Here is a 21,785-nt window from a genome sequence, read left to right on the forward strand (position 1 = left end):
AGAGAGAGAGAGAGCGAGCGCGAGAGTGTGCGCAGGAGCAGGGGCGGGGGGGGGGGCAGAAGGAGAGGGAGAAGCAAGTTCTCTGCTGAGCAGGGATCCAGATGTGGGGCTCGATCCTGGGACCCTGGGATCATGACCCGAGCAGAAGGCAGAAGCTTAACTGACTGAGCCACCCAGGTGCCCCCAAATAATGTTTTTTTAATATATGTATGTATACCTTGTTTAGCTCTTGATTTGATAAAAACATTTAGGACATAATTGGGCATTTTCAATAGTGAATATTTGATGATATTTAAGAAACTATTGCTAAATTTTTTTTAGATATGAAAACGATCTTTCAGATGTTAAAAATAAAAAAAGTCCTTATCATTTAGAGATATAGATTAAAATATTTATAAATGAAATGATACAATGTTTGGGATTTCAAATTATCTGGGGCAGGATGGGCTTGTCGATGGTTGTACCAATGAAATAAGATAGGCCATATATTGATAATTGTTGAAGCTAAGTGATAATTAAAAGTAGAATAGTATAGGGGCACCTGGGTGGCTCAGTCGGATAGGTGACTGCCTTCGGCTCAGGTCATGATCCTGGAGTCCCGGGATCGAGTCCCATATTGGGTTCCCTGTTTGGCAGGGAGTCTGCTCCTCCCTCTGACCCTCCCCTCTCTCATGCTCTCTCTCTCTCTCTCAAATAAATAAAAAATCTTAAAAAAAAAGTAGAATAGTACATCATATATGAAATACTATTCTACTTTCCTATGTTTAGAATTTTCCATAGTAAAAAGTTGTAAAAAGCCTTTGAAAATTTTAAATTATAAGCTAAATATTTTTCTTATAATTAAATTTATAGCATTTATTAGTCAATAATTTTTAAATGGAAAGGGAAAGAAACATCAGGCAACTGGTGTCTAAATTATCATGAATCCATAAGTGGAGAATCCAAATTTTGATATGGTTAACAAACAACAAAAGCAACTAAAGGTTTATTTATTATATCCAGTACTTTATTTTTTTTTTAAAGATTTTTATTTATTTGAGAAAGAGAGAGAATATGGGGAGGGGCAGAGGGAGAAGCAGGCTCCCAGGGAGCCAGAGTTGAGGCTCAATTCCAGGACTCTGGGATCATGACTTGACCCTAAGGCAGACACTTAACTGACTGAGCCACCGAGGAGCCCCTATATCCAGTACTTTTAATGTGTACCTAAGATCACTGACTTTCTTATAATCTTTTAACATTTTGGTTTTAACATTCAATTCAACAGGAAATGATTACCAAGAAAAGAATAAATAAAATCTTGTAATTCTTTGGCAGTTCAAAAGAAATATTTTACATTTTTGTGCAACTTACCTGCTGTAAAATCTGTAGTCAGATCAATAAACGCGTGCGAATGTGGAATTCGCATTTTATTTTTAGTGGTCAATGCAGGATGCCACGATAAATTCCTAAAAAAAAAATAATTTTCTTAAGGCAAATATCAAATAAGCAGTTTTAAAACAGAAAAATCTCTGCCTGCAAGATATTTTTAAAATTTACTGATTTTTGTTGAGATAATTCTCGTATCATAAAATTCAGTCTTTTAGAGCAGACAATTTAATGCTTTTTAGTACAGTCACAGTTTGTAACCATCACCATTATCGATGGAAAAAATTTCTTTACCTCAAAAAGAAACCCTGTATCCATTATTTACTTCCCATTCTCCCCTCCCTCTAGCCCTTGGCAACTACTAATTTGCTTTATATCACTATGGATTTCCCTGTTCATATAAATGGAATCACAGAATATATGGCCTTTTATGTCTGTTTTTTTTCACTTAGAATGAATTTCAGGTTCATCTATGTTGTAGCACATGGCAGTACTTCAGTCCTTTTAATGGCTGAGTAATATTTCACTGTATGGCTATACTTTTTGTTTATTCATTTATCTGTTGATGGACATTTGGCTTGTTTCCACTCTTGGCTATTATAAATAATGGTGCTTTGAATATTCATGTACAAGCTTTTATGTGGACATATGTTTTCAATTCTTTTGGGTATATATCTAAGAATTGCTGGGTCACATGGTAACTGTATATTTATCTTTCTGAGGAACTGTCAAACTATATTCTAAAGTGGCTTCACCATATTATGTTCTTAATTAGCAATGTCAGAGGGTTCCAACATCTCCATTTCTTTGTCAACACTTATTATTTATTGTCCCTTTGTTTTATTATAGTTATCCTAGAGGGTGTGTGTCTTATGGTTTTGACTTGTGTTTTCCTGATGGCTAATGATGTTGAGTATGTGTTAAGTACTTATTGGCCATTTGTATATCTTTGGAGAAGTATCCACTCAAATCCTTAGTCTACTTTTAAGTTAGATTATTAAATATTATGTTTTATTTTTGAGTTGTAAAAGTTGTAAAAGTTCTGCACATTGGCTTTTCACCTTCTTGACAGTGTCCTGTGATGTACAGAAGCTTTTAATTTTCATGAATCCTGTTCATTTATTTTTTTTGTTGATTGTTCTTATGCTGACATATCTAAGAATCCATTTCAGAAACCAAGTTCATATAGATTTACCCATATGCTTTCTCCTGAGAATTTTATAGCTTTAGCTCTTATATATGTCTTTGAATCTTTTTTTAAGTATAAGGAAAATGATTTAATATTATCATAGATGTTTTTTCTAAGACAATGAAGAATGGTATGGTTATCTCTTATGAATATTAATTCCAACATCTTGAGCCAAAGAAAAGATTAAATTTAGAATCTTACCTCAAACCATATATCAAAAATTAACTCAAAATGGATCAAGGGGCTAAAACTATAAAACTCTTGAATGAAAACATATGGGAAAATCTTTATGACCTTGGATTTGGAAATGGATTTTTAGATATAACACCAAAAGAATACTCAGCAAAAGAAGAAATAGATGAATCAGATTCATCAAAATGAAAAACTTTTGTACATCACAGGATACTATCAAGGAATTGAAAAGACAATTCCATAGAATGGGAAAAAATACTTGCAAATATCTTATCTCTGATAAAGGTCTAGTAGCTATGTACAAAACCTTTACAATTCAACAATAAAAATAACCTAATTAAAAAATGGGCAAAGGGGGTGCCTGCCTGGGTGGCTCAGTCGTTAAGCGTCTGCCTTCGGCTCAGGTCATGATCCCAGGGTCCTGGGATCGAGCCCCACGTTGGGCTCCCTGCTTCTCCCTCTCCCTCTCCCCCTGCTTGTGTTCCTGCTCTCCCTCTCTCTCTCTGTCAAATGAATAAAATCTTTAAAAAAATGGGCAAAGGACTAGAAATTTCTCCTAAGAACATACACAAATGGCTACTAAGCACATCAAAAGATGCTCAACACTGTTAGTTATTAAGGAATTATAAAAGAAGAGCATAATGAGAAACCACTTCACAACCACTAGGATGGCAATAATCAAAAGCCAAAAAATTGTAAGTGTTGGGGAGGAAGTGAAGAAATAGGAAATTTTGTACACTGCTGCTGGGAGTATGAAATGGTGCACTGGTTGTGGAAAACAGTTTGGCAGTTCTTCAAAAAGTTGAACATAGAATTACCACATGACCCTGCATTTCTATACTTAGGTATATACCCCAAACAATTGAAAACAGGTATTTAAACAAATACTTGTACATGAATACTCTTAGCACTATTCACAGTAGTCAAAAACTGGAAATAACCCAAATGTTCACCAATGGATGAATGGATAAACAAAATGCCATTCATACAATAAAAATATTTTAAAGCCCCAAACAAAAAAAACCCTGAAGTGCTGATACATGGCACAACATGGATGAACCCTTAAAACATTATGCTATGTGAAAGAAGCCAGACAAAAAAGGTCACATCCTTATGATTTCATTTAGATGAAAAACCAATAATAGGCAAATCTATATAGAGAGAAAGCCGATTAGCAGGTGCCAAAGGGAAAATGATGATTGTTTAATGGGTACAGGGTTCCCTTTAGAAATGAAGAAAAGCTACTGGAAGTAGGTGATGGTCGTAAAACATTGTGAATATACTAAATATCATTGAATGGTACACTTCACATGGCTAATTCTATGTAATGTAAATTTTATTTCATTATAAAAAACAATCATATAAAGTTTTCATATATCCCTCATTCAGTTTCCCCTAATGTCAACATCCTATATAACCACAGTACAATTGTCAAAACCAGGAAGGTCACACTGGTAGACTATTATAACTATAGAAGAAAGAGCAAGTTTAAGTAAAATAATTTCTCAATTCCTCATCAATAGAACACATTCCATTGTCAAAGTCATTCTCATTTATCAAGGCCCTACTTTGCTTTTCTTACTGGTATCTGAGTACACTTTTCTCTACTAATAGCACTTTTTAAGATGTAAGCTCCTCTGAGGGACCCATGGCGGACTCAGAAGGTTAAGCATTCGACTCTTGATTTTGGCTCTGGTAATGATCTCAGGGTCATGGGATTCTCTCTCCCCCTTTCATGTGCCACTCCCATGTTTGGGCACTCTCTCTCAAAACAAAACAAAACAAAACAAAAAGATGTAAGCTCCTCTGGATACCCTGATTTATAGATATTTCTATCTACATCACCTAACCAGGACATGGCTCCCAAATAGTCACTGAAATGAATCATGGTCTAATTAGCAAATACTTGCTGGACTGCATTATAGTATCAAGTAGTATTTCCTATTCTTCTCTACCTCTAGTGAGAATATGCTATTTTTTTCACAATACTATGTTCCAGTGAAATATGGAAGTGTAGATATGTCATCTCCAAAGAGAAATTTAAGGCTAATTAATAAGTCCAACTTAATTATCAATATATCATCTAAGTGGGTAGCAAACAAGATTTATTTGAACTTGGTTTTAATATGTTGGGACAGCAGAGAGAAACAATTGACTAATTTGGCAGGTGGATTCTGGGAAAAAGAATAAGCATTAATCAGGAGAAAATTTTCCCTACACAAAGGGTCCATGTTGTGCAAACAGTAACTTCTTCCCAATATCATTATATATACTTTTTAGCATGTAGTAGGCCTCATCTGTTGCCTCAACAAGACAGTAAAAACAAAACTAAGCAATGTTCGTATAATCCTATTTCATTATTTTAACCAAAATCCCATAATATAAGGTATTAATAAAATAAAATGCAATAAAATACTAAAGTGAGAAATTGGATTCAGCATTTGGTGTAAGGTAATTCAATGCCAAGCATTCATATCATGTTTTTCTTTCATACTACACAAGGTTAGAAATGCCTAAAATAATTTCAATTAAGTCCAATTTAGTAAGGCCAGTTCACTTCTTTTTAAGATAGACCATTTATTCACAGGTTCTTTAAATTTTGAGCATTAAAGTATTTTTAATTACTAACAAAATAATCAGACGCAGGCTAGAGAGATTCTACGACAAGTTTAACCCAAAGTCATTTCAGTAGTGTTTCCTAATGTTCCCAAGAAATGTGTAATTATAGGCCAAAAGTGAATTAAAAAATATAAGCTTCTACAGAATTGAGCTCAGTGAGGTAACCATGTGGTTGCCTTTAATTACTACCTGAGAAATTATTGATCTCATTCCCTAAAGAAATTTTTTATAAGTTTGCTTTGAAATAAGTTATAGTTAGAATTCTGGAAAACTTCAAATAACTCCTAGAAACTACTTGACAAAAATGTACATTTCAAATAAAGAATTTAGAAGAGCGATAAAGCAAAAATGATAAAGTGCCAGACTATGGGCCAAATTCAGCATGAAGATGTGTTTTATTTGGCTCATGCATTGTTTTAAATACTTTTAATTCCTTGGTAAAACTTAAATAAAAAATCAGATTTCACATAAAAATCTGATTTCCAGCTTCTCTTGAAATACCAGGTCTGTTAACCAACTGGCCCTTTTCAGACAGAGTTATAGTGCCTATAGGCAGCCAAAGTCCCCACCTTTCCAAACTGCTTCACTCTTTGGTTTCCTTCTGGGTCCCTTTAGACACTTGAATTTGTAACTCCTAACAAAATATTAATTATAATCTTCCTTTCCGGAATATTTCAAATCAATATTCAAGGTCTTCACAGTATTTTAAGTTTTACACTTGTTGCCTACACTCTGTTAATTTACAGTAATGTCTTTCAAAAGGCAGTTAACTGATCCTTATACTTTATAGTGGGGGGAGAAGGGAAGAGCTATTATTTCTTTTTGTGATGCATTTTAAGATGGTTGAAAATTAAATGTATATACAGTTGTATATCAAAATTCAATTGTTTAAAAATTTAAAGTTGAAAATAAAACTTATTTCTCCTCTACTTTTATTGTTGTTCTTTATACACATTAGTTTTTCAATAAGAAGCAACAGACACCATCTTTATAAGCAAGTATATTCTTATAAACTATAATCTTCTCATATACATGCTCAACACTCCATTTGAAGGCCAAGGTCACAAACTGTTCTGATTACAAAGGAAGAAAGAGCAGAGATGAAAATATGGGCAGTTGTGAGCCATGTTGGGTCTATTCGTTGACATTTCTTGACCTCTGCAGAAAATTCCAATTATTAGCTACCCACCACCCTGCCCCACAGGAAACATAATTATGTCAAGGTGTTCTAATTTGTGGGCACCATTACCCTTAATCTCAAAGTACAGCATTTATCAAAGGATGAATTTAAATGTAATTAATGTCAACTGTAGCTTTTGGTTGCCTATGGTAACTGCTCTTTGAAATGACTGCTAATCTACCCACTTTTCAATGATCAGTCTTATAATGAATTATCATTATTTTAGGTATCCAGATAAAAGCAATTACCAGGATATGGTTCTAGCATGCTTTTCCAAGCTCTCTAGTTCTTTAGTCCACTGGTCTTTAAGCATTTTTGCTCAGACAGGCCCTAAAGGAATTTTTGAAAACTTTATATCCCTTAATACATTTAAGTTCACTTCTAAAAAAGTAATCTAAGTATTTTCATCAGTTTAAACCACTACAAAATATGTAATTTTCAAATCTATTAGAATTATTGAGATTTTAAAATAATTGTTCTATAAAAGTGTATCCAGTGGAATATAAATACCATATTGAATTTTTACCCACCATTATCCACACACACAAAAACCGCATGAACAAGATTGCTGGAAAACATGGGGGGAGTAGGAGGACCCTAAGCTCACCTCATCTTAGGTATACAACTAGATAACACTCACATCAGTGTAAATAACCCAGAAAATAACCGAAAGATTGATAGAACAAACTACAGAACTAAATATAGAGAAGAGGCCACATCTAAGAGGGTAGCAACGGCAGAGACAAAGTGGGGAGCCAAAAGGTGGGGAGCTAAACAGACCTGCAGGAGTGTTTACAGGAGGGAGGGATACTATAGGGAGAGAAACAGACTCTCACAATAGGGAAACCTCACAGGGAAGACAAATCCCCCTAACCATTTTGGCTTTGAAAATCAGAAGGGCCAAATTTCATGAGTTCTTACAACCAGCAGGACTTAAAATTTGAAACTTTAAAAATCATTGGGCTCCACTCCTGGGGAGCCATAGGTGAGAGAAAATGGAGTCACTGCCCTTAAAGAGACAGTACAAAAAACAGCTTGAGGCGATACAGGATAGAAGCAGCAGTTTGAAAAGTGCCAGGGTCATACTGGAGGGGAATTTGTTTATACAAATTGCAGAGTATGTGCTAGAGGGGCAGGCTTCCATGGGAGACTTCTCTAGGAACAAAGCGATTGTCAAGTGGTATTTCCCTCCCCTGCCTCCCAGCATAAATACATGTCCATCTGCAGGAACCAGTGCAGTGCCAACACTCCCAACCTAACTTGCTGATACTGTAAGTCCTGCCCTGGTAGAACTCTTCCACCAGAGGACCTGTGCAAACCTTGCTAACACTGTGCACCCACCCCCACATACTTTGTGGATCCACTCCCTCACCAGCTGGCCTTAGTACTGGTGATTGTAGCTTCCGTCTTGCAAAAGACCTTGCAAAAACCGCAGGTCCAACCTGACAAACTATGTGGATCACACCCTCAAATATGCTCTTGGCTAGAGCACATCCAAAACAGTGCCAAAAGCCTGGTAGTATGAAAGCAGCCCCAACAAGGCCCAGAACAACTCCAAAGTAACTCTTGCCTCAGACAGAGGGAAAGATAACCACACACACTAGTCAGACTATGGACCCAGCAGTGGGCTAGGGGCAGACAGTTGGTCTGACTGCAGATCTCACCCACCAATTAAAGCTTCTCAGGGGATGACACAGGGAAGGTACTCTGCAGTTTGGTGCTACTGCAACTCTGAGAAATGGCTGGTCTGACTCAACTCAAGCCCAAGGTGGTCTCAGACTGGCCCATTAGCAACACAGGGACCAAATACTGCCCACCACAGACAAAGAGAGCCATTGCAGATGACTGGACTGAAGGCAAAAGCAGCTCAACCAGGAAAGTAGGATTCAGGCAACACACAGGAGACACTCCTGAAGTGCCAGGTTCTGGTGAACAGGGGATACTCCAATGCAGGGCACTAAATGACCTTTTCTTCATAAGGCCATAACTTTCAAGAGCAGGAGATATAGCTAACTTTTTTAACACACAGAAACAGACCACAGAGTTAGACAAAATTAGGAGACAGAGGACTATGTCCTGAAGGAAGTAACAGGACAAATCACAGCAAGAGATAAAAACAAAACAGAGATAAGTAATATGCCTGATAGTGAATTGAAACTAATGATCACAAAGATACTCACTGGCTTTGAGAAAAGAGTCGAGGACTTAGGTGAGACCCTTAACAAAGTGACAGAAATTATAAACAAGAACCAATTAGAGATGAAGAATCAATAACTAAAATTAAATATACATTAGAAGGAATTAACAGTAGACTAAAGGAAGCAGAATGGATCAGCAACTTGGAGGACCAAGTAATGGAAAGGAATCAAACTGAATAGGAGAGAGAGAAAAAATAATACAAAATCAGAATAGACTTAGGGAGCTCAGTGACACCATCAAATGTACTAACATTCTCATAATAGCGATCCCAGAAGGAGAAGAGAGAGAAAAAGGGGCAAAAGTTTCATTTGAATAAATAATAGCTGTAAACTTCCCGAATGTGGGAAAGGAAATATATCCAGACTCAGGAGATGCAGAGATCTCCCAACAAAACCAACCCAAGGAGCTCCACACCAAGATACATAATATTGAAATGCCAAAAAGTAGTGATAGAGGGAGAATTTTAAAAGCAGAACGAGAAAAGAGAACAGTTACAAACAAAAGAAGCCCCATAAGGCTATCAGCTGGTTTTCAGCAGAAACTGTGGAGGCCAGAGGGTGTGGCATGATACATTCAAAGTGTTGAATGGAAAAATCTTCAGCCAAGAATACTCTATGCAGCAAGGCTATCATTCAGAATAGAAGGAGAGATAAAGAGTTTCTCAGACAAATAAAAGTTAAAGGAATTCATGACCACTAGACCAGCCCCACAAGAAATCTTAAAGGGGACTCTTTGTGTGGAAAGGATAGAACATAATAAACAAGAAAAGTAGGAAGCACAAGAGCAGAAAAATAAGTATATTGTAAAAATCAGTCAAGGGACTCACAAAATAAAAGCATGTAAAGTATGACACTGTTTATCTAAAATGTGGGGAGGTGAGGGAGAGGAGCAAAGAATGGGTTCAAACTTAAGCGATCATCAACCTAATATAGACTATTATATGCAGAAGATGTTACAGACAAACCAAATGATAACATAAATCAAAAACCAGTAATGGATATATAAAAAATAAAGGGAAAGGAATGTAAGTATACCACTAAAGAATGCCAACTAACCATGAGAGAAGAGAAGAAAGAAGAACAACAAACCACCATAAAACAATGTGGGGAGTCACAGTGCCTGGATAGATAAAACCTGACTTGTATATGCCTCCCTGGATGAGACTAATTGAAATGCAAGGAGGGAGTGCCCTGAACGCTGGGTGCCTCTTTAAGTTTCTTGGCTGAACACGCCCGGATTCTTACTGCGGCTCAAGGGTTTCATCCAGGGAGTAAATGCTTAAATACAGGCACCTATAGTGGTCACGTACTTCATGAACTCCTTGTCCTGCACGTGGGGTATTAATTAAACTCACAATGAAAGGAGAGACAGAGGTTGGCGCAAGGCTTTTCACCATTAGAGTATTTGGCCCCCAGGCCTCCCCTTTCCCTTATTAAGGTGCTGGGAGTAATCCTTTCATTCCCTGTCTCAGGGTTTGCTGGCCAAATCTGACAAAACAAGTAATAAAATGGCAACTAAGTACCTAGCTATCAATAATTACTTTGGGTATAAGTGGACTAAATGCTCCAATCAAAAGACATAGGGTGACAGAATAGATAAAATACAAGACCCACCATTATGGTGCCTATAAGAGACTCATTTAAGACCTAAAGACTCATGAAGACTTAAAGTGAAGGGATGGAGAAGCATTTATGAAGCATATAGAAGTAAAAAAGCCAGGGAGCAATACTTATAGTGAACAAAATAGACTTTAAAACAAAGACTGTAACAAGAAACAAAGAAGGACACCATATAATCATAAAGAAAACAATCCAACAAGGTAATATAATAATTGTAAATATTTATGTACCCAACATGGGGGTACCCAAGTACATAAAATAAGTTAATAACAAACATAAAGGGACTAATAGGTAGTAATATAATAATAGTATGGTACTTTAACATCCCATTTACATCAATGGACAGATCATCCAAAGAGAAAATCAACAAGGAAAGAGTGGCTTTGAATGACACATGGAACCCCATGGATTTACTAGATGTATTCAGAACATTCCATCCTAAAACAGCAGAATACATCGTTTTCAAGTGCACATGGATCAATCTCCAGAATAAATCACACATTAGGTCACAAAACAAGTTTCAACAAATTGAAAAAGATCAAAGTCATACCATGCATCTTTTCTGACCACAACACTATGAAATTAGAAATCAACCACAAGAAAAAATATAGAAAGAGCACAAATACATGAAGGTTAAATAACATGCTATTAACAATGAATGGGTCAACCAAAAAATAAAAGAGAAAAGCAAAAACTACATGGAGACAGGGTGCCTGGGTGGCTCAGTCAGTTAAATGTCCAACTCTTGATTTCAGCTCAGGTCATGATCTGAGGGTTGTGAGATTGAGCCCAGTGTCAGGCTCCATGGAGCCTGCTTAAGATTCTCTCTCTCCTCTCCCTCTGTCCCTCCCCCACTAAAAAAATACATGTAGACAAATGAAAATGAAAACACAGTGCTCCAAAATCTTCAGGATACAGCAAAGATTTTCTAAGAGTAAAGTTTACAGCAATATGGCCCTACCTCAAGAGCAAGAAAAATCTCAAATATACAACCCTACTTATACCTAAAGGAGCTAGAAATAGAACAGACAAAACCCAAAACCAGTAGAAGAAAGAATAAAGATTAGATCAGGAATAAACAAAATAAAACTAAAAAGCCAATAGAACATATCAATGAAACCAGGAGCTGGTTCTTTCTAAAGATAATAAAATTGACAAACCTTTAGCCAGAGTCATCAAGAAAAAGAGAGGGAGGGAGGAAGGGAAGGGGGGAGCTCTCCTAGAAGAGAGCACAGGAAGTAATTTTTGTGACATTGGCTGTAGCAACATTTTTCCTGATGTGTCTCTTGAGGCAAGGGAAACAAAAGCAAAAATAAACTATTGGGACTATATAAAAGTAAAAAGCTTCTGCACAGGAAGGGAGGGGGGGAGGGGGAGGGAGGGGGGGAGGGAGGGAGGGAGGGAGAGAGAGAGAGAGAGAGAGAGGACTCAAACAAAATCAGAAATAAAAGAGGAGAAATAATAACCAACACGAAAGAAATACAACTGACTGTAAGAGAATATTGCAAATAATTACATACCAAAAAATTGGACATTCTAGAAGAAATGGATACATTTCTAGAAACCTACAACCTCTTAAAACTGAATGAGGAAGAAATAGAACAGATCTGCTTGAACAGATTACAGGCAATGAAATTGAATCAGTACTCAAAACACTCCAACAAACCAGGTGGCTTCACAGATGAAGTCTACCAAACACTTAAATAAGAGGTAATACCTATTCTTCTCAAACTATTAAAAAAATAAATAGGAAGCAAAATGTCAAAATTCATTCTATGAGGCCAGCATTATCCTGATACCAAACCCATAATGATACCACTAATAAAGTTAACTACAGGCCAATATTCTTGATGAACATAGATGCCAAAATTCTCAATAAAATACAAGCAAACTGAGTCCAACAATACATTAAAAAAAATCATTCATTATGATCAAGTGGGATTTATTCCTGGGTTCCAAGTGTGGTTCAATATCCACAAATCAATCAATGTGATATATTACATTAACTAAAGAAAAGATAAGAATCATGATCATTTCAATAGATTTGAAAAAGCATTTGACAAGGTACAACATTTATTCGTGATAACAACTCTGGACAACGTAGGTTTAAAGGGAACATACTTCAACATAATAAAGGCTATATATGAAAAAAACCACAGTTAATATCATCTTAAATAGGGAAAAACTAAGAGCTTTTCTCTACAGTCAGGAACAAGACAGGGGTACCCACTCTCACTACTTTTATTCAACTTGGTACTGGAAATCCTAGCCACAACAATCAAACAAAAAGAAATAAAAGGCATACAAATCAGCAAGGAAGAAGTAAAACTTCCACTATTTGTGGATCACATGATACTATATATGTATATAAAACCTAAAAAATGGCTAGAACTGATAAAAGAATTCAGTAAAGTTCCAGGATATTAATGTACCAAAGAGGTGAAAGACCTGTACTCTGAAAACTATAAAACATTCATGAAAAAAATTGAAGGTAACACAAAGAAATGGAAAGACATTCTATGCTCATGAATCGGAAACACAAATACTGTTAAAATGTCTATACTACCCAAAGCAATCTGCACATTTAATGCAATCCCTATCAAAACCCCAACATAACATTTTTCACAGAGCTAGAACAATCCTAAAATGTGTATAGAACCACAAAAGACCATGAATCAGCCAAAGCAACCTTGAAAAAGAAAAGCAAAGCTGGAGGTGTCACAATTCTGGATGCCAAGTTATATTACAAAGCTATAGTAATCAGAACAGTATGGTACTGGCACAAAAACAGACACATAGATCAAGAAAACAGAACAGAAAACACAGAAATGAACGCACAACTATATGGTCAGTTAATCTTTGACAAAACAGGAAACAATATACAATGGGGAAAAATGGTTTAAACAAATGATGTTGGGAAAACTGGACAACGACATGCCAAAGAATGAAACTGTACCACTTTCTTATCCCATACACAAAAATAAACTCAAACTGGATTAAGGACTTAAATATGAGACCTGAAACCATAAAAATCCTAGAAGAGAGCACAGGAAGTAATTTCTGTGACATTGGCTGTAGCAACATTTTTCCTGATGTGTCTCTTGAGGCAAGGGAAACAAAAGCAAAAATAAACTATTGGGACTATATAAAAGTAAAAAGCTTCTGCACAGAAAAGGAAACAATCAACAAAACTGAAAGACAGCCTATGAATGGGAGAAGATATTTGCTAATGACAACCCTGATAAAGGGTTAGTATCCAAGATATATAAAGAACTTATACACCTCAACACCCCCAAAACTTAATAATCCAATTAAAAACAGGCAGAAGACGTGAATACACATATGACCAACAGACACATGAAAAGGTGCTCCACATCAGTGATCATCAGGGAAATACAAATCAAAGCTACAATTAGGTATCACCTCACACCTGTCAGAATGCTGAAAATCAACAACACAAAAAACAACAGGTGTTGGTGAGGATGTGGGGAAAGAGAAACCCTCTTGCACTGTTGGTGGGAGTGCAAAGTGGTGCAGCCATTGTGGAAAACATGATGGTAAAGTTCCTCAGTAAGTTAAAAATAGAAGTACTCTATGATCCAGCAATTGCACTACTAGGCATTTACCCAAAGTACACAAAAATATTAATTCAAAGGGATGCATGCATTATCTACAATAGCAAATTATGGAAACAGCCCAAGTGTCTATTGACTGATTAATGGATAAGGAATATGTGGTGTGTGTGTGTGTAAATATACACACACACATACATACATGCAACGGACTATCACTCATCTATAAAAAAGAATGAAATCTTGCCATGTACAACAACATGGATGGAGCTAGAAAGTATTATGCTAAGTGAAACAAGTCAGAGAAAAGACAAATACCATATGATTTCACTCATATGTGGCATTTAAGAAATAAAACATGAGCAAAGGGGAAAAAAAGAGAGGCAAAGCAAGAAATAGACTTTTTAAAAATATATATTTTATTTATTTATTTGACAGAGAGAGAGAGGGAGAGAGGACAAGCACAAGCAGGGGGAGTGGCAGGCAGAGGGAGAAACTGTCTCCCCACTGAGCAAGGAGCCTAACGTGGGGCTCGATCCCAGGACAGTCGGATCATGACCTGAGCCAAAGGCAGCTGCTTAACTGACTGAGCCACCCAGGCCCCCAAGAAATAGACTCTTAAGTATAGAGAACAAAGTGATGATTACCAGAAGGTAGGTAGGTGAGGCGATGGGTTAAATAGGTGATGCAGAATAAGGAGTGCAGTTGTGATGAGCACTGGGTGATATATGTTAAGTGATGAATCACTATAATGCATACTTAAAACTAATATTACAGTGTATGTAAGCTAACTGGAATTTAAATAAAAACAAAAAAAAGAACTACAGGCCAATATCTCTAACGAATATACATGCAAAATTCCTCAACAAAATATTAGCAAACTGAATCAAAGAACATATTAAAAAAAATCATTCACCATGATCAACTGTGATTTCCTGGATGCAAGAGTGTTTCAATATTTGCAAGGCGATACATAGCATTAATAAGAGTAAGGACAGGGGTGCCTGGGTGGCTCAATTAAGCGTCTGACTTCAGCTCAGGTCATGATCCCAGGGTCCTGGGATTGAGCACTGAGTTGGCTCTGCACTCAGCAGGGAGTCTGCTTGTCCCTCTCCTTCTCCCTTTGCTCCACCCCCCCACTTATGCTCTCTGTCTCTCTCTCAAATAAATAAATAAATAAATAAAATCTTAAAACAAAAAAAGAAGAGAAAGGATAAAAGCCATATGATCATTTCAATAGATGAAGAAAAAGCATTTGACAAGGTACAACATTCATTCATGATAAAATCCCTCAACAAAAGAGGTTTCAAGGGAACATAGCTTAACATAATAAAGGCCATATATGAAAACCCACAGCTAAGATCATACTCAATGGTAAAAAACAACAACAACAACAAAAACAACAACAACCTGACAGCTTTCCCCCTGTGGCCAGGAGCAAGACAAGGATGTCTACTCTCACCATTTTTATTCAACATAGTACTAGATGCCTTAGCCACAGCAATCAGACCACATATAGGAATAAAAGGCACCCAAATTGGTAGGAAAGGGGTAAAACTCTCACAACTTGCAGATGACACAATACTATATACAGAAAACCCTAGACTCCAGCAAAAACTACTAAAACTGATAAATCAATTCAGTAAGGTTGCAGGATACAAAATCAATGTACAGAAATCTGTTGCATTTCTATCCACTAATAATGAAGTAGCAGAAAGAGAAATTAGGAAAACAATCCAAAAATAATAAAATACCTAGGAATAAACTCAACCAATGAGGTGAAAGATTATAAAACTAGGTGAAAGACTATAAAAGAAATTAACACAAACAAATGGGAAGATAGTCCATGTTCATGGATGGGAAGGACCAATATTTTTTTTTTTTTTAAGGACCAATATTGTTATAATGTCTATAATACCCAAAGCAATCTACACATTTAATGCAATCCCTACCAAAATACCAACAGCATTTTTCACAGAACTAGAACAATCTTAAAATTGTATGCAACCAAAAAAGACCACAAATAGCCAAAGCAATCTTGAAAAAGAAAAACAAAGCTGGAAGGATCACAATTCCAGATTTCAAGTTATACCAGAAAGTTACAGTAATCAAAACAGTATGATACTGGCACAAAAAGAGACACACAGATTAACAGAACAGAACAGAAAGCCCAGAAAGAAACCCATGATTAAATGATCAATTAATCCTTGACAAAGCAGGAAATAATATCCAATGGAAAGACAGTCTCTTCAACAAATGGTTTTGGGAAAACTAGATGGCTACATGCCAAAAAATGAAACTGTACCACTTACATCACACACAAAAATAACCTCAAATGGATTAAGGACCTAAATGTGAGACCTGAAACCATAAAAATCCTAGAATAGAGCACAGGCAGTATTTTCTCTGACATTGGCTATAGGAATATTTCTCAAGATATGTCTCCTGAGGCAAGGAAAACCAAAGTAAAAATAAACTCTTGGAACGACATCAAAATAAAAAGCTATTGCAAAGCAAAGGAAACAATCAACAAAACTAAAAGACAATCTACTAAATGGGAGAAGATATCTGCAAATGTCATATCTGATAAAGGGTTAGTAACTAAAAGTATATCAACAACTTATACAACTCAATACCAAAAAAGAAAAAATAATCCGGTTAAAAATGGGCAGAAGACATGAATAGTCATTTCTCCAAAGAAGACATCCAGATGGTCAACAGACACATGAAAAGATGCTCAACATCACTCATGATCAGGGAAATGCAAATCAAAAATACAATGAGCTATTAGCTCACACCTGTCAAAATGGCAAAAACAACACAAGAAAGAAGTGTTGGCGATAATGTATACTCTTGGTGAGAATGTAACAGATGCAGCCACTGTGGAAAACAGTATGGAGGTTCCTCAAAAATTAAATTAGAACTGCCCGTAATTGCATTAGTGGGTATTTACCCAAAGAATACGAAAACACTAATTTGGAAAGATATAGGCACCCCTATATTTATTGCAGAATTATTTACAATAGCCAAATTATGGAAGCAGCCTAAGTGTCCATGGATAAATGAATGGATAAAGAAGATATGGTAAATACATCTATACATGTGTGTATACACACACACACACACACACACACACACACGGAGTTATTATTCAGCCTTAGAAAAGTCTTAGAAAAGAATGTAATCTTGTCTATTGCATCAACATGGATGAATCTAGAGAGTATAATGTTAAGCAAAATAAGTCAATTAGAGAAAGACACATACCATGATTTTATTCATATGTGGAATTTAAGAAAGAAATCAAAGAATAAAGGAGAGAAAAAGGGATAAACCAAAAAAACCCAGACTCTTAAGTATGGAGAACTGATGGTTACCAGAGGGGAGGTGGATGGGGGATGGGTCAAATAGGCAAAGGGGATTACACTTATCTTGATGAGCACCAAGTAAGGTATAGAACTGTCAAATGATCACATTGTACACCTGAAACTAATAAAACACTGGATGTTAACTATAGTAGACTTAAAGAAAGATACGCGTGAATGAGGTCTTCTTTAATTATACATCTTTCCCTTTTTCACCGACCTTGTACTTATATTCCATTTCTCTTAACAGAACTTTATCATAATATACAACGTTTTTATATCTGAAATTTGTTTACTGGTTGTAGTGGTCACTCTATTATATGTCTCCAAAGAAATGTATGTCTACAAATTAATATATAAATTAAAATTGGTATTTAAGTTGGTTTTGTATACATATTCAAGTATTTATTTATATGAGAGGGAGAGAGAGAGACAGAGATAGAGACAGAGATAGTGAGAGAAAGCACAAGCAGGGAGGAGAGGGAGAAGCAGGCTCCCCGCTGAGCAGGGAGCCCAACGTGGGGGTTGATCCCAGGACCCTGGGATTGCCCCTATATATTCAAGTATTAAGAGAAATCTCTTTTGAGGCGCCTGGGTGGCTCAGTCAGTTGAGCATCTGCCTTTGGCTCAGGTCATAATCCCAGGGTCCTGGGATCGAGCCCCACGTCAGGCTCCTTGCTCAGTGGGGAACCTGCTTCTCCCTCTCCCTCTCCGGGCTGCTCCCCCTACTTGTGCTCTCTGTCAAATAAATAAATAAAATATCAAAAAAAAAAAAAGAATATAGGCTTTAGAATTGGGATGACCAGGATTCAAATCCCAGATCTACCATTTATTTATAAATTCTGAACTTGCAGTAGTCACTTCACCTTTGAATTAGCCTCTTTAAGCAACCTCCTACAGAGAGCCTTTCAGCCACATAAGTAAGCTATCTGCTGTGAGAAAAAATGAGACAAGTGATGTAATGTGCCAAGCCCAGAGTCACTCAATAGATATTTAAAAAACCAGTCTTGTTTAAGGTTTTCTTTCTTCTCTTCCCTCCCCATCCAACCCCAAGCCTCACAGAAGACAGATCAGCTGTGCAACCCCATGGTATGCCTCTTCTGGAGAGACACAGTGAGGAACAATTAAAAAAATTGGAGAATTAAAAAAGCATCACTGGAGAACAAAGTTACCCTGGTGATACTTGATGGATCATTCACTCACTTTGGGCCTCTATGAGAACTCAAAGGTGTGGGATGGACCAGATAAATCTTAAGGACCTCACAGAAATAACATCTTACGTTCAGAGGAGAAAATGTGGAGATTTCTTTCAGCCATATCCTTACTTTGTCCCAGTATTCCTACCTCCATTGGGTGTTTATTGTAATATTATACCTAGGAGATGTGATCTAGTTCCTAGAGCGGGCAGGTACAACAGAAGGGTAAGCAGTTTGAGGAGAAGCAAAGCTGAACTGTCTGACTCAGGACCATTGTGGAATTCAGGAACTGCAGCTTAGAGCCTAGGCCTCCAGACTGGTAAATATCAAGTACCTGTAGGACATTTTCAATAGCAAATACATTTTTAAAAAAATGTAAAGGAAATCTACTGAACCTACTAACCTGTATTTTCAGAAATTATAAATTATAAACTACTTTGAATTATTTTACCCTAAATTGAAATAATATATACTAATCTTGCTCAAAGTTTGCTGTATACACAGCTTTTCTAACTATGCTTTCCTTTTTCCAGTTTTTTTAAAGTAGCAAATTATAGATAACATCAAATTTACCATCTCCATCATTTTTTTTTAAAAGATTTTATTTATTTATTTTTGTGAGAGACAGAAAGAGAGAGAGCTTGCACTAGCTGGGGTGGGGGGGCGGGCAGAGGGAGAAGCCGACTGAGCAGGGAGCCTGATGCGGGACTAGATCCCAGGACCCTGGCATCATGACCTGAGCCGAAGGCAGACGCTTAACCCACTGAGCCACCCAGGTGCCCCCATCTCCACTATTTTTAAGTGTACAGTTCAGTGTATTCTATGCTTCTTTTAAAATGGACTTTTTTCTGTATATATGCAAATAGTAATGAAATAAAAAAATAGTTTTCCCTCAAAGAAGGAAACAAAAACTTGACATATGCTAATAGAAATACCTTGAATCCAAGACATTTTAAAATATCATCAATATTCATGATGAAATGTTACTATCAAATTTCTTTGCACAGAAACTATAAAACTATGTGTTTCTCAAAAAGGGTGATATTTTTCCAAATGATTATTACACAGAATACATATCTAAAAATTGTAAGATTTAACTAAAGGCAAAGTGACTAAATTTTAAGAATAACATCTTAAATCATTCACTTACAAACAAAAATTCACTTACATACAATACTATTAACCAATACCTACAACAAAGCAGTATAATCAATAACCAGGGAATTGTGGGTCATCTGACCCCTCAAAAAGTTCCTGGTGGAACTCCAGGAAATAAAATTAGAGATCCTTAAGTGACATGCCATTTGAAATAATTACATCATATTCAATTTTGTCATCTGCTAAAGCTTTTCACTATTTCTGTGGCTTCATTTTGAAAAGAAAAAGGTTTAGATGAGAAACAATGGGAAAATAAAATAATTTATCTCCAACAGGAAAATTTCTTTAGGAATAAAGAAAAGTGAGAAAACTGTTATACTGTTTCTATGGAAATACTAATAAAAAACTAATTTCTCAAGTTCTAATACATTCCTTTAAAGAACAATGTTCCAAATATAAATGGTGTATAAGGGGAGAGGGGAGAAGGCTACTACGGGAATTCTAATATTTTCATATCAGAAAATATGAATCATCTCAAGCCACCTTTTTTGTTAAGATTATGAATACTAAGATTATGAATACTAATGCTGATTACACAGTTAAAAGCTGCCTTGATGATTATTTGGTTCCTGTTGTGTTATAAATTTATAATTTTCATATTTTTTCTAAATAATAGATTTAAGTGACACAATATCATATCATTATTTAAGACAAATATTTGCTGGCGCCTGGGTGGCTCAGTTGGTTAAGCGACTGCCTTCGGCTCAGGTCTTGATCCTGGAGTCCTGGGATCGAGTCCTGCATCGGGCTCCCTGCTCGGCAGGGAGTCTGCTTCTCCCTCTGACCCTCTTCCCTCTCGTGCTCTCTATCTCTCATTCTCTCTCTCTCAAATAAATAAATAAAATCTTAAAAAAAAAAGACAAATATTTGCAATATTTTCTGTAATGCATCAGCAAACGAACAAAATCAGCAGTAAAAATGAAGGATGATTAAATATATTAGTCATTGGTATAAAGTGAGAAAAGAGAAGATTACACGGAAAAATAGGGATTTATGCCCCTTGGATTGAGAGTAGCTAACTATATTTAAATAGAAGATACTAAGTAAAATAAGTCAAGCAGAGAAAGACAATTATCATATGGTTTCACTCATATGTGGAACATAAGGAAATAGCATAGAGGACCATAGGGCGAAGGAGGGAAAACTGAATGGGAAGAAATCAGAGAGGGAGACAAACTGTGAGAGACTCTGGACTCTGGGAACCAGAATGAGGGTTACAGAAGGAGGGGGTTGGGGGGATAACCAGGTGATGGGCATTAAGGACGGCACATGTGGTGATGAGCACTGGGTGTTATACGCAACTAATGAATCATTGAACACTACATCAAAAACTAATGATGTACTATATGCTGGCTAGTTGAACATAATAATAAAAAAAAGTAAAAAAAACAAAAAAACTTCTGGTTCTACATTTTGAAATAATATAATAATATAATTTTCTGTTCCACTGTAATTATAGCTATAGTCAATAGCAGAAATCAAAATAAATAAATAAATAAATCAATAGAAGATAGTTTTTTTTCTGGCAGCGGAGAAAAATATCCAACCATATAACTAACACTTAAAAATGGCTGCTTTCAGTGCCATTAATATTCATTCAAAATTTTTAAGCAATCACTTGTGAAGTAAATGGAGTATATGTCAAAGTAGTTATCTATCACATACCTACATTAATATTCCCAAGTATACAACTTGGGCCTAAACCAGAAATATGTTTGAACTCAGTAGATGAGTCACAGAATTTTGAACAGACCAATATTATATTTGGCTTTGATTAAAATTACAGGTACAAATGTTTTCACATCAATACTAAATATTCTGAATGCTTATGCAACATCAGTTTCAAATTCCCTTTTACAGAAAATGCTCATTAATTATAACCTCACATCACTGCGAAAGCTGCTCTACCATTTAATGGCTAGGTGTTATTTCTAAGTAACGTGGCACATGATTACGTTATTTCAAGTCATTATAAAGTGAGGTTGAGACACAAACTGAAGCCTCACCTTTGACCATTTAACATAGTTCAATTATCTCCGGCACCTAAGTCGATTTAGTATCCTTCCTGTCCTTGTTAGATAGCCCCCACTGTACCAATTAAAAAGGATCCTTCTGCCTATTACCACTGCCTCCT

The 21,785-nt window shown here is 36.2% G+C and overlaps 1 protein-coding gene across 2 annotated transcripts in view; it reads right to left on the reverse strand.

The window, feature by feature from the left end:
• ITFG1 (integrin alpha FG-GAP repeat containing 1) overlaps positions 1-21,785 on the reverse strand; it is a 326,458-nt gene that overhangs the window by 291,970 nt on the left and 12,703 nt on the right. For both annotated transcript variants that reach the window (XM_028091250.2, XM_028091252.2), the window contains exon 6: positions 1,351-1,445. In XM_028091250.2, the coding sequence (XP_027947051.1) occupies positions 1,351-1,445 (95 nt within the window). The remainder of the gene's footprint in view (positions 1-1,350; positions 1,446-21,785) is intronic.

The sequence above is a fragment of the Eumetopias jubatus genome, unplaced genomic scaffold (assembly GCF_037043125.1).
Source record: "Eumetopias jubatus isolate StellerSeaLion01/CBP00866 unplaced genomic scaffold, mEumJub1_p1.0 scaffold_10, whole genome shotgun sequence".
In the NCBI taxonomy this organism is placed as follows: domain Eukaryota; kingdom Metazoa; phylum Chordata; class Mammalia; order Carnivora; family Otariidae; genus Eumetopias; species Eumetopias jubatus.